This window comes from Anolis carolinensis, chromosome 5 (genome assembly GCF_035594765.1).
Source record: "Anolis carolinensis isolate JA03-04 chromosome 5, rAnoCar3.1.pri, whole genome shotgun sequence".
NCBI classification, from domain to species: Eukaryota; Metazoa; Chordata; class Lepidosauria; order Squamata; family Dactyloidae; genus Anolis; species Anolis carolinensis.
In genome coordinates this window covers 83,742,645-83,756,705 of record NC_085845.1, presented here as the reverse complement: position 1 = coordinate 83,756,705, position 14,061 = coordinate 83,742,645, and the positions used below count along the sequence as shown (strand labels likewise).

At 35.9% G+C, this 14,061-nt stretch overlaps 1 protein-coding gene across 6 annotated transcripts in view; it reads left to right on the top strand.

Annotated features, from left to right (window-relative positions):
* pik3cg (phosphatidylinositol-4,5-bisphosphate 3-kinase catalytic subunit gamma) overlaps positions 1-12,556 on the top strand; it is a 42,067-nt gene extending 29,511 nt beyond the window's left edge. For 5 of the 6 annotated variants that reach the window (XM_008111568.3, XM_016994002.2, XM_016994003.2 and 2 more), the window contains 7 exons: positions 323-426; positions 2,534-2,680; positions 3,912-4,002; positions 4,240-4,370; positions 6,500-6,611; positions 7,204-7,361; positions 9,129-12,556. In XM_008111568.3, the coding sequence (XP_008109775.1) occupies positions 323-426; positions 2,534-2,680; positions 3,912-4,002; positions 4,240-4,370; positions 6,500-6,611; positions 7,204-7,361; positions 9,129-9,410 (1,025 nt within the window). In that variant the 3' untranslated portion in view covers positions 9,411-12,556. The remainder of the gene's footprint in view (positions 1-322; positions 427-2,533; positions 2,681-3,911; positions 4,003-4,239; positions 4,371-6,499; positions 6,612-7,203; positions 7,362-9,128) is intronic. The other variant, XM_062981707.1, reaches the window with a different exon arrangement.
* The last annotated feature ends 1,505 nt before the right edge of the window (positions 12,557-14,061 follow it).

Below are 14,061 nucleotides of genomic sequence, written 5' to 3'. Positions count from 1 at the left end.
TTTTTTGAAAGCATTCTAATTTTTTGATACACTTGCCATGTCTTGTTAGTTTGTCAAATTAGATAAGATACTAATATTCTGAGCAGTATCCAAGTAGCTTCTAGACTAGATTTTGACAAAAAAGAGATTTTATTGATTTAAGCTTGGATGCAAATGCTACTTACCATGGTATACAAACATAATTTCCATTTGCCCCGTGCCTTGTCAAATAATTTGCAGATTTTATTTACCAGAATAAAAATTGCATTGCATTCACATTATGACTGATTCTTAGACGTATAATTTTTGAGCTTTAAATCTTCTTTTAATTGTCTGTTTTTAGTAATTACACAGCTCAAACAAAAGCTTGAGAAACTGCAGGATTGCAAGTTTCCTGAATGCTTCAGAGTCCCATATGACCCGGGACTGAAGGCAGGAGCATTGGTGGTAAGTCTTATTTCTTCTCTAATAGTAAACCTGGATGGCTGAATGCCAACAAGGTCAGAGACATCAGTTTTGTAATCAGGAGAAGTCAGAGTCATGGAAAAATATGAAATATTGTAAAAACCGCATTAAAAGTCAGAAATAGCAAATATGTTTTGGAAAAGAAAATGCAATGGAACGATCATTGCTAGTTATAAACAATAAATAATCTATTTGTTACCCACCTCTTCTCATGAGTTGAAGTGAGATACAACATAGTTAAAACACACCATTAAAACACTATATCACAGAAGAAGTGAAAACCTGGGGGAGAGTTGGAGCTAACAGACAGAAGCTCACCTCACTCCCCAGATTCGTACTGCTTGTGTATACTTGTGTATAGGTTGACCTCATTTATTAGTTGAGGGCAGGATTTTGGCAGGGTCAAAATTATAGATGTTAATGTGATCTTTGAATAAGTCTAGAATCATTCCATAGAGAGGGGGACCCCTGGTCACTGCAACCATTTTCCCACCCAGACATTTAAAAAACCCAGAAGTAACATTGTGATGGAGAAAGTAGAGGGTGTTAATGCTTCTTTTTGTTCCTTTAAACTACAGTGTTAGAAATGTTGACTAGAAAAAAACTTTGCCTCAAAAAGTAAAAATAATCTAATAAAAGCATTAATTATTTGGCCTCTGCTTCTGATATTTTTAATTTCTCAGGTAAAGATGAGATTGACCACAGAAGAAAATCTGCTAGGAAGTAGCAAATCCTAACATCTAGAATCAGAGCTTTGAAAAATTAGATTTTGAACTGTGACTGCCCCAATTCCCTGTAGTTAGCAAATAGTCTATTTTATACTTTTGTAGACTAAAACAATAATGTTCCAAACTTTGCCTCTAGGCTTACTGAATCCAAGGTGCTATGAGGTCATTAGGTTCTCCTTTTTTAAAGCACGAGCCATCATGAAATCAGTGAGGAACAATGTTACGGTTACATTCCATCAGTTTTTGGTGCACTATTACTTAGTTGTTCCATTACAAACTTCTAGGCTCTTTTTCTTCTTATCTCAAATCTTGTTTCTCTTAAAACTGGTCCTAAGTGTGTTTGTTTATAAGTAAACCCTACAATGTTCATTACAAGGGACTCCCAAGGGCTACATGTAACTTTCAGGCGGCATGATTTCCAACCCTAATCTACCAAAAGGATTCCTCCCTTTGATAGAGAAAGGGAATTTTTCTTTCAACTTTAGGGCTTAATCTCTTAATACAGGGGTCCCCAAACTAAGGCCCGGGGGCCACATGCGCTCAGCCTCAGTTTTATAATAAAATATATTGTATAATAATATAATGTAATACAATATAACACTAATAATAATACCATATAATAGTATTAATTATATATTATATATTACTAATAATGTTACAGTATAGTGGTATAGTTCAATATAGTAATATATAATGCTAGTATTGTGCTATGCTAATAATATAATATATTGTATGTACATATAATTTGTAAGCCACTCTGAGTCCCCTTTGGGGTGAGAAGGGTGTGATACAAATGTAGTAAATAAATATAGTAAATAATAAATAAATAAATACATAAATAAATAGATTTTAGACTTAGGCTTGCCGAAAGTCTGAAATGACTTGAAGGCACACAACAACAACAATCCTAATTAACTTGATTATCTCATTGGCCAGAAGCAGGCCCACACTTCCCATTGAAATCCTGATAAATGTATGTTGGTTAAAATTGTTTTTATTTTTAAATATTGTATTACTCTTTCATTGTTCTTTCATTGTTCTTGTTGTTGTTTTTGCACTACAAATAAGACATGTGCAGTGTGTATCGGAATTTGTTTTGTTTTTTTTCAAATGATAATTTAGCCCTTCAACAGTCTGAAGGATTGTGGACTGGCCCTCTGCTTAAAAAGTTTGGGGACCCCTGTCTTAATACATTCCATAATGGTTTGCACCACAGGCACATTAATTTTAAGGGAAGTTTTTTAACATTTCATAGTATCTTGTGAGTGTGAATGAAAAACCTAAACAACTTAATATATTAATCTCTTAATTTTTATACATCAGTTCTGATTGTAGGAAATATATGAATGTATGTCTTGCAGATAGAAAAATGTAAAGTAATGGCATCCAAGAAAAAACCTCTTTGGCTAGAATTCAAATGTGCAGATCCTACATCACTATCCAATGAAACTATTGGCATAATCTTCAAACATGGAGATGATCTGCGGCAGGACATGCTTATTTTACAGGTATTTTCTTCATGGTAATTTCTTGAAAATTTAAGTTTTAACCTTTTTTTTGTTTCAACTGGAAATATCTAAAAGTAACATATAGATAATGGTGTGGTATAGTCATTTGAGTCCTGAATCAGGACTTCAGGAGACCAGAGTTTGCATTTCCACTTAACCATGGAAGCACACTAGTAACTATGAACAGGTCACACTCTCAGCCCCAGAGGAAGGCAATGGCAAAATCCGCATTGAATACATTTTGCCAAGAAAATCCAACAAGAGGCCCATGTACATTGCCTTGTAATCCAGTCAGCATAGACTCACATAATGCAGGTTGAGCTGCATTGAACTGGATTATATGAATATGTGCTGCCATATAATCCATATCAAGATTCATTATAATGGCAGTATAGATGGGGCCTTAAATTCACATAACTGTAATAACAGTGTACAGAAGGAAGCAAAGTGAGTGCATTTTCTTTCTTCAGGTATACACATGGACTATGAGATGACATTCTTACAAATGGTACTACAGTATTTTGTTTTTACCTCTGTGAAGAGATCTAACTTGACACTTTTCTTGTTTATTCAATTAAAGTTTGCAGTGTAACATCTTTTCATTTTTTTTATCCCAGCCATTTAGGATTTCTTTTATGTTAGTGGCAACCTTAAGTCTCACATTTATTGGCAGTTGTATTTTTTAATAAGATCCCAGATAATGGGCATTAATCCTTTTTTGTTGCATCACTGCAGGATAGTCCAAAGTCATATTGCTTCCTAACATTCCTTTCCCTGCTATGCTCTTTGAGGGGAGGAATGTCTTTCCTGTGCAATAGGCATGCTTATGTGAAACATGCCTTCTCATTCTCGCATAATGCTGCTTCCAGTATCATTCAGGTATATGTTACCCCAATCTACTGGGTTTCTTTAATCACTGACATAGTGGGATGTGAATCTAGCCAGCATTTTACCATAATTTCCCAAAGAAAGTCCAGTTCTTCTCATGAAGTCAAGTTTTGGATCATTCTCTTATGGACAGAGAGGCAGACCCTATGAGGATATGGTATATATTATTTATCATTTGTATTCTGAATTCTATTAGAATAGATGTTGGGTGTTCATCTCTTAAGGATTGTTCTATAAAATGGAAATAACTTCAGTTGCAGAAAACAGATTGGTAATTTCTTCAAAAGTTATGATCAAATATTTGATTCTCCGTGTGTGTGTGTGTTTTTTGTTTTTTTACTAGATACTTCGGATAATGGAGTCCATCTGGGAAGAAGAATCCTTAGATTTGTGTCTGTTGCCATATGGCTGCATTTCTACAGGGAATAAAATAGGTAGTGGATTTTGGTGGATCAGAGTTGTAAAACATTGTTTTGCTCGGAAGAGTTGGAATATTTTGATTTCATTTCTGAATTCGTTCTGACTCAAAGTCTCGTGGTGCTTGGAATGGTAGCATACTTCACTGCTTCCTGACCTGTGAAATAAGAACTAATTTAATCTTGCATAAGATGAATGTCTTACACAAGGAAAGACAATGAATAGTAATCATGATGATGTCCTTTTCTTCATAGGAATGATTGAAATTGTAAAAGATGCTACGACAATTGCCAAAATCCAGCAAAGCACGGTTGGAAACACTGGTGCATTTAAGGATGAAATATTAAACCAGTGGCTCAAGGAGAAATGTGTAATTGAAGAAAAGGTGAATACGTTTTTTTTTCTTTTCTTCGTTGTAATGTTTTTCAAGTTGGGATGGGTTGCATATTACTATAAGATGTGGGAAATGTTGTTGTTATAAGTTAGCTATTCCCTTCCAAAACATTTTCCTAAGATTTTAATATGTAGTGAGAAACCTCCAGTAATTTCCTGCCAGGTATGCTATATATCGGTGTAAAGATGTCAGGCAGGGAGGAATCCTTTTTAATTCCCACTGCTGCCACCAAATTGTAATGAACTCAGAAAGGGGGAAATCCTTTTAGATCCCACCTCTGACACCGATTGCGGAGATGTGGAGATGGATGATGTTTTTAAATTATAGATTATATTATTATTGTTATATCCGCTGCCACCAATATAAATATGTTTTGTTTAAACGCTGCCACCTGAGGTAAAAATGTTTATAATGCGGCCACCAGATGTTAAGGGGATTAGCGACTCTTGCCACCACTATAGGAATACGTAGCCACTAGCTACCTAGAGAGGAGACTTTAAAGTTTATGTTTTTTCTTTCTTCTTGTTTATTCTTGATGTGCGTATATATGACAGACTGAGATGTTTGAGGGAATAAAAATCACATTTATTTAGGCACAAGCTTGATGGTTACAATAACTTTAATTCTTGTTTGAGGCACGTTACTGAACAGTTGCAAAGTTATATTGAGGTGTTTCAAATTTTAGAATTCCGCTTCAATCACAGAATATCTGTTCCTAGTCAGGAGACAGACTACGTTAAAATAAGTCACCAAACTTATTTTATCCCTGATCCCCTAACTTAGGATCAGCCTTCCCTGAGCTTCAACAGAGCCCAGACTACCTAAAATAAGTCACCAAACTTATTTTAGAATTGACTCAAATTTCAACCTTTGAGCCACCCTGATCCTCTCAACTGAGAATCAGTCTTAAAGACACCTTCTCAGGCACATACTCTAAAAACTAACCTTCCCTGTGGTTTTCTGACCGCAGACTGACTGACTGACTGACTTTCCCTCCAAATTCTGCTCTCTCTTCAGCTAACCCAGTTAGCTGGGTTAGCTTCTCCATGGCAACCAACTCTGAGTGCTGAGTAACGGAAATATTAACCCTTTTTAAAACACAGTTAAACATGGCATCTGTAAACTAAAATTCATACTTCTTTACAATCAGTGACCCAGAACTTTTTTAAAGTTGTGGGCTGTGTTCCCTTGCGTGAAAGTAGTTGAGGGGATGCATGCTGGTGATGCTGAAATCAGCAATGGACAAGGCAAAAGCTAAAAGTTGGCAGGAGCGTACTGTTCCATTAGCTGGGCGGAGGCCACCAGAGGGTGCTAGAAAAAGGATAGTCAGTTTTACAGGGGCTGAAAATGGGTTGAAGGAGGAAAACCATTTCCCCCTATTTTCCTGTTATTCCCCCCACCCATGTTCCAGTCATGGAAACAGCCCTCATTAATGATAAAGCAAATGGGGAGGGGGAATAACTCCTTCAAGCCCCTCTCCCCGTAAAATGGACTATCCTTCTCTCTAGCGCCCTCTAGTGGATTCTGCCCGTTAATGGAATAGTACTAGCAGGACATAAATCCTCTTTCTCTTGCCTTCTCTCTCCATACTATACCCCTTTCTGTCTATCCTATTGTCAAACTGAGAAAATGTTAGAGGACCATGGAGGAAAGGCTACAGCCAGGGTCAAGGTGAATCTTCACTGGCTGAATCTGAACTAGATTATGTTTCAGCCATATAGAGCAGTAATGTGTGGAAAAGCCTACATAGCATACTTAACTCAAACACTTTTGTGTTTTAATATCTTTACTGATTTCAGATCAATGCTTCAAAAAAAGCTGGTATTGAATCTGACTTGTGAATTGATGATGACTTGCTATTTTCTTTCACTTGATGTGTTCATTTCTCAATTCCTTGCCTGATCCCTTATAAAATTATCACAACAAAAAGCATGCTAGAATGTCAAGATCAGAGTAAATTGTTTTGATGGTTTTATGGAACTCTTTGAAAAACATTTTGCATAATTTTTCATTGATCAGCAATCATGAAAAGGGAGGATGATTGTCTTGCATAGGCAAAAATTGATATTGACGCTCCCGATTTTTTAAAATGTTACATCCTTATGGCTGTTTTCTGTTAGTTTCAGACAGCAGTGGAAAGATTTGTGTACTCTTGTGCTGGTTACTGTGTGGCAACCTTTGTACTTGGAATAGGAGACAGACATAATGACAATATTATGATTACAGAAGCAGGTGAGTATGGGTTTTACATCTGAATAACAATTGTTTCCATGAAGTTTTGACTATGCCTGTGTCCAGCTATTCTCTTGATATGAGTTGTTTGTTGTTCACTTTGCAAAATAAATTATTTTTAAAATGATGCTGCTTTCACCATTTTAAAGAAGGGGATAAGGTATGATTCTATCCAATAGGATAATTATCTGTGAATGAGAAATAGAAAATGGAAAACGGCTAAGTATAAAAGTTACTAAAAGATGTTTGTATGAAGACAGGTAGAGGAACATGCACAGTATGCTCTTCTGCACTGGTGTGAACTCAGCTGCACAACATTCATAATCATTGTTTTACTAATAAGTTAATTACCCATTTCAGCCTTCCATTTTTCTTCTCATATATCAAGAAGGCTGTGAGCTTTAAAAAAAACCCTTTAGCTTTACTTAAAAATAATTTACAAACATTTCAAAGCAGTTGCGTAACTGCTCTGCAAATTAGGAAATGAAGTTGGCTAATAATCGTACAGATGTGCACTAACCTTTTTTTGCATTTGCAAAAAAGCATTTCTTAAAATATTTACCCAGTTTTATGTTGGTTTCTTCTTCCCAAGGTAATCTGTTTCACATTGACTTTGGCCATATTCTTGGAAATTACAAAAGCTTCCTTGGAATCAATAAAGAACGGGTTCCTTTTGTGTTGACGCCAGATTTTCTTTTTGTGATGGGAACCTCTGGGAAGAAAACCAGTCCACGCTTTCAAAATTTTCAGGTACAAAAGCAAGATCTATGACTAAAAGTGAAGTTTTTAGAATAACACATGGCACATCAGAAATGCAATCTATAAATGGAAACTGTTTTTTAAAGGTGACTAAGGTGCTTTGTGAATCTAAGGAAAAGGAAGAGAAAAGAGAGAGGTGATATTTAAAAACAAATGGTTGGAGTTTGCATGTTGTTTCTGTTTGCAAATAGACTATTTTATCTCCTGGGTTTTCAATGGTCTGTCTGGCTACACTAGAGCTGCTTGTTCTGTATCGTACAAAATTTGAAGAAAACAGAGGAACTCGCATTCTGTCCAATGCTACTCTAAGAATATTTTATAATTCTGCACAGTGATCTAAAAATAAAAATATGTGCAAGTAACATAGACATATATTGTACAGGTAGATATACCAGGGCATTAGAGCATGAAAAGTTGCCTTATACAGTCAGTTGACCAGTATTGTCAACACTGAGCTGTCAATAAGAGTCAGCTCAAAGTTGGCTTCTGCTTTTTTACTTGCATGTAAAAATAACAAGTGAAAATGTTCTCTTAAATGTAAGAATCAAAATTAGGTGGTGTTGAAAAAGGAAAATAGCTCCCTCAATTTCTGCCTTCATTGTGACCTTTGAAATGCTATTTCAGAAGCAGTTTTTTCCATCTCCTGCTTCTTCAAGTGCCTTAATTTTCCATTAAGCAATTAGTTTGCATGTACATATAGGATCAGCTATCTCAGTTCAGATTCAAGTTCAGTTTTCCTGGGAACTTGGAATACCATGGAAACAGGAATTTAAGAATGAAGATATTAGAAATTGTCTGAAAGCTACTGAGAGAAAGTACTTGAATATTATTACTGGTCTTTCCTCCTACAATATGCAGCTATTGGGGAGCAGTGGATCCATTCTATGTCAGACGGTGTGGAAGGCAAAGTGGGGTTCAACAAATGTAACAGGCATCCTAAATGAACTGATTGTGCTTCCTTGACCAAGTATTTGTATACGTTGTGGAACTTGTAGGGTTCCTTGCCAGTAAAATCTGATGACGTAGTAGTTCCATTATGGAATAAAATGATACTTGTAATTTTCAAAGTACAGTAGCTATTACAGAGCAGATGCTCATATGCATAAAATAACTCTGAATCCCTTTGCAACAACATGTAGTGCAGTGTGACTGCTCACTTCTATCTAGAATCACATTTTTCATGTATGTCACACAACTCAAAGTGTTATGAAACGCTAAAGCAATACCTCTTAAATTGTGAATTGCTAAATTTTCTTTCATATTTCATAAATGGTAAAATTACATGTTTACTAAAGAATGGTGTTAATATACATTTTGTTATTATATAACAAAATTTGAAAAATTCTCTGTTCCTGGTTTGCAAGTGTTACTTCCTGTATAATTGTGTGGTAGTTATGCTCTAGAAACTTTGTTTTTGTGGCTGCCACAAACTACGTTGAATTGGTTGAGACTCAATGAGATATTCATTGAAAAACTATAGCAAATTGTGCTATGTTTTTATGATAGAACCGATTAGGAATTGACATTTATAACCCACGAACAAAAATAATGTTACATAATGTCATTAGTAAATGTTTGATTTGTATACTGATGTTATATACCTATATATCCGGAACCACTAAAAAGCAGTTCCACACTCACTATACAAGCTGGGATAAGAGATTAGAGAATAAGATCAAAGTTAAATGATTTCTAGTTTATTTCACTTCATAATGTTCAGTTATTTTTATCAGGTTGTTTTTGTGTCTCCTCTGTTAGGATATCTGTGTGAGGGCTTACCTTGCACTTCGGAAGCACACAAACCTCCTCATCATCCTGTTTTCTATGATGCTAATGACTGGCATGCCTCAGCTGACTAGCAAGGAAGACATTGAATATATCCGTGATGCTCTAACTGTTGGCAAAAATGAAGAAGATGCTAAAAAGTATTTCCTAGATCAGATTGAAGTATGTAGGGATAAAGGCTGGACGGTGCAGTTCAATTGGTTCATTCATCTTGTGCTGGGAATTAAACAAGGAGTAGAAAAACACTCTGCCTAATGAGGATGTATACAAATAACTAGTGGGTAATCCTTTGCTTCTTCTAATGGTTTCAACAGGAATGGTTTAAAATGTGTTTATGGAGTCTTCCTCCTGTGAAGCCACAACTTTACAAAAAAAACCTTCTTATGGAGAATGCAGAAGAGTACAATGTTTAACAAGAAGATGAGAGCTTTACTGAGGTAGTTTTTCTCTCTCTTCCAGTGCCACGAATAATAATTTAATAAATTATTGATAGAATTTAGATGACAGCACTGAAGTAGAAGCACCGTGTTTGTTCCCACTTTGTTAAAGAAAATAATATAGGTGCTTAAAAGAAGGCAGAAAGCGCTCTTGAAAACTATTGGGCATTGAGAATACTTTAAAGCAATATTTTTCTATTTCACCTTAATCCATTTAATTCTTTTAAGGTCTTTTAAGGTTTTAAGTTGTAAATTGTTCCCTTTATTGTAGCTTTAACATGTTTTTTCTGTTTGTAAAACTGGCAAAACATTCTTTCCGTGTTGCAGAGAACATGTTCTAGCTATGCCATTGTAAATGACAAAATCGTATGTAATGTTGAATTGTATGTTACTTGCAGTTTGGGCATAGCTAATTAATCTCTCTAGAAGTTAAAGTACATAGGCCATGCTGATGGCAAGTGGTTCAGATGAAGGAGCATATTGTAAGAGCCAGTTTACATCTAGGGCAAAATGAAATCACTCGGATATAAGTAGACACTAGTGGCAGCAATCATATGTGGAATATCACTTTGTGTCTCCTCTGCTGCTGCATATGCAAAAATAGTGATGAGAAGCTCTGTACAACTATTTCCGCACCTCTAATAGAAAAAAAATACTTTTGGGAAATACTCAATGAACTATATTTCAAAGGTTTCAATATTTTTTCTGAATTTATTATTTAAAAGGAGGAGTATTTTTCATTTCATCATGGGAAATACAAAAATTACATGGCAAGTTCAATGAAATAGTACTCAGCTTTTAAAAGCTTGACAGTAATGGTACTGTTTTATAAAGAAGTGCTATGTAAGAGCTCCTGTTTTTTAAGCAAATGTTTGAAAATCGTTAATAGTTATAGATTTCCTCTGTGCCAGTTTTCTAAGTTTTCAAATACACACCAGTGCCATAATCTAGAAAACTACTTTGGTTAGGCCCAAAAGATGCATGTATATTCGTGTAACCTTTGATTAAGCATCTCCCACCGTTATTTGAACATTCTTTTACATTCTCCTGATTTGCAAAAGGACCCTGCTTTGCAGTTGGTAAAGTTGTACATATGTATCTGATTGTATCATTTTCTAGTTTGGCAAAAAATCAAGAAACTCTCTACATTTTTATGATGGTTGGTTTTATCTTTTTTATTTTTACTATTTTAAAAACAGAATAATTTATTTTTTAAAAATGGAACAAGTATTAACTATACTTGGTATATTAACTATATTAATCTTCATTGGGAAGTTATAATTGAATGTTCAACCATGAAATCATTGCTGATAGTACCAGTTTTGTCTGCAATAACCTTAATTCCGTGGCAAGGCCCAGCTAGAGAATACCCACTAAATTAATGAGAATTTGATAAATCAACACTTACATAACCTCTGTTGATTCAAAAGGTGTTTTCCAATTGGTTTTAGCAATTGGATTTAGGCCTTGAATGTTAATGCTTATATTGGACATCTCTGTAAATACCTCAAAAAACAAACACAAATTGCATGTTCAGGAGCAAGAACTGTTTTGCACAGACGAGACAGACAAAATTAATTGGAAGAACTAGGTCACAGCTTTAGTTATCGCTGATAGGGTTGGCACATGCATGAATCTGAATTGGCATCAACCTACCCACCACATATCTACCCCGATACATTTGGATGGCCTGAGATGGTCCAGCCGTGCATCTCTCCAGTGTGGTTTTGCCACCACCAGAGGATATAGGGAAAGCTTATATTCCCCAGCTGGACAGAACCAGCCCCATGCCCCACAGTCCCAAGCTCCTTAAATAGACCCCCATACGATTGACATATGTAGATGAATCTTGGGTCTCTAAAGATGTGACCGTGTACCCCTACACACACATATAACAATAGTCTTAAGGGAGGAAGGGTGGAACAAAGCTTGGACTGAATTGGCTCTCACAAGGCTTGGGCTTTTAAATGTATGCCCAGTTATCCAACTGGAGTGAAAACTTCCCCTCTGGGTCACTCTGGCTAGGTAAGAAGAACCTGCCAAGCTAATTGAAATTGAGCAGTTTCAAATTTATTGGCTGGCACACTGAAAAATTCAATTGAGGGCTTCTTAGGCAGCAGAGCCTCTTGGCTAGGAGGCCCTGGACCCAGCTTGACAGCCACATTCTATGCTAGCCCCTAACCACAATCTGGGCATTGTGTTTGTTGAAAGTTATGCCTACATACTTCTCCTTTTTGTATTGCTATGGAGGAAGGAATCAATTACTCTCTTCACACAATAACCAGGACTCACTTTCATTGTGAGCCAAGGGCATTTAGTAGTTGACGAAGAGTGGGAGTTTCTAAGGAAGCATCTTCCTATGCCCTTATTGTCAGGTGCAGAATGACAAATGGATGATGCAGGGCTTCTTGGATGATAACGTTGTTACTTGGCTGGCCATGGACCCAAAGCCAGGTACTTCTTCAGCATTCTTGCTCACAATGGCCACTAAATGAAGATGGGTTCAGCAGAAGTAGATTGGGAAAGTGTATCATAGTTCTATCTGGGTGGAAATTTCTGGTGTCTCTCTCAGTGCAGGATCTTGGCCATTTGCATCTATATCAAATCACATCAAAAATGAAGCTGAAAGTGTTCCATGTTAGTCCAAGTAACACTGCATTCTGTTGTTAAGAAAAAAAATATCTATATACAATTCCAAAATTTTCCATGTACTGTACTGGTGTAGGGACTCTCAAACAATTTCTTTGTCCTATATTCAGCTGTTTTCAGGTTTCATCTGTTCAATGGAAAAGCCAGAATACTAAAGTTGAGTAAGAAAGCATTTTCTAAGACTCTTGCTTGACTGAGTTCAAAATTAAATCATTTGTACAGTATTTGTAACCTTAGTTTTAAAAACGGTGTATTCTAATTTTGAAGGAAATTGTGTAGATGATTGATAAAACTTTATTAAAGGCTACTTATACATTTTTGTCTCATGAGTTCTTTCTACATTTATGTAACTGTGAAACAATTATGCACCAATATAATGAAACAGTAAATAGTGGGTTCAGTAAAATTATAAAATCATAAGTTAAAAAGTGAAAATGCACAGTGGTAATAATTCACGTTTACAGCTGTCTTTTCTTGAAGACACAATTTATAATTTTATATAAGTTTGTTGTCAAAGGCTTTCATGGCTGGAATCACTGGGTTGTTGTGCATTTTTCGGGCTGTATGGCCATGTTCCAGAAGCATTTGCTCCTGACGTTTTGCATACATCTGTGGCAGGCATCCTCAGAGGTTGTGGGGTATATTGGAAAGCTAAGCAAGGGAGGTTCATATATCTGTGGAAGGTCCAGGGTGAGAGAAAGACCTCTTGTCTCTTGGAGACCAGTGTTAATGCTGTAATTATTCACCTTGATTATCAATAATGGACTTGCCAGCTTCATGGACTGGCTTCTTCGTGCCTGGGGGAATCCTTTGTTTAGAGGTGTGTGGACAATTTCATCAGAAAGGAGGAAACCATGAAAATTAAAAAACTCTAAAATCAAAACAGGAAATAAAGAACAACACTACAGGAATTACAGACATGAATCAATAAGGAGCAGCTAACACAAGGGTTCTTTCTCCCACCCTGGACCGTCTACAGATATATAAACCTCCCTTGCTTAGCTTTCCAATATACCTCAACCTCTGAGGATGCCTGCCATAGATGTGAGCAAAACGTCAGGAGAGAATGCTTCTGGAACATGGCCATACAGCCCGGGAAATGCACAACAACCCAGTTCATACATGTTAATTTCAATATTGGGTGTGTGCATTTTCAGATAACACAACGTATATTTTCTGCATTTCTGCAGTCTATGAAATGTTCTGTCTACCTTTAGTAGTCAGAATACGTATGTGATTTTACAATACTGTTGGCCATCCATATCCATGGAGTTTGCATCCACAATTTCAACCATCTTTTACTTCAAAATACTAAAAAAGAAGCCAAAAAGCCAACCTTGACTTTGCCATTTTATATAGAAGGTGCATTTTTCATGCCATTGTAAAGAATGAAAAAAATTAACATAACAATTTTACAGTTTTTTTACAGATTACCAAAGGTTTTGAAATAAACATACGTACATTCTTGAGAACTATGTCAATTGTGTAATTAGGATGTTGTATGCAAAATCTATGTATAACGTGCTTTCAGTTTTTCTTCTGAATTATCTATCATCGATATAAGTTGTGCTGGGTTATAATTAAACAGGTTTATTTGACTTCTATCGTACTGAATTACGCATGTTCCCGTTTTAAATAATGTATTATGTCTTAGCTTCCTCAGTTTAAATATTATTCAGCACCTCCTCTGAGTTCTTAAGATTTCAGCACACATTGCTCATCTATTCTAACCATCTGGCTAGAAACATTCCTACTCTACAGTGAAAAAATGGCCTTTGTGACGTGATGTGAAATCAGCCAACAAACACAAGAAATCATTC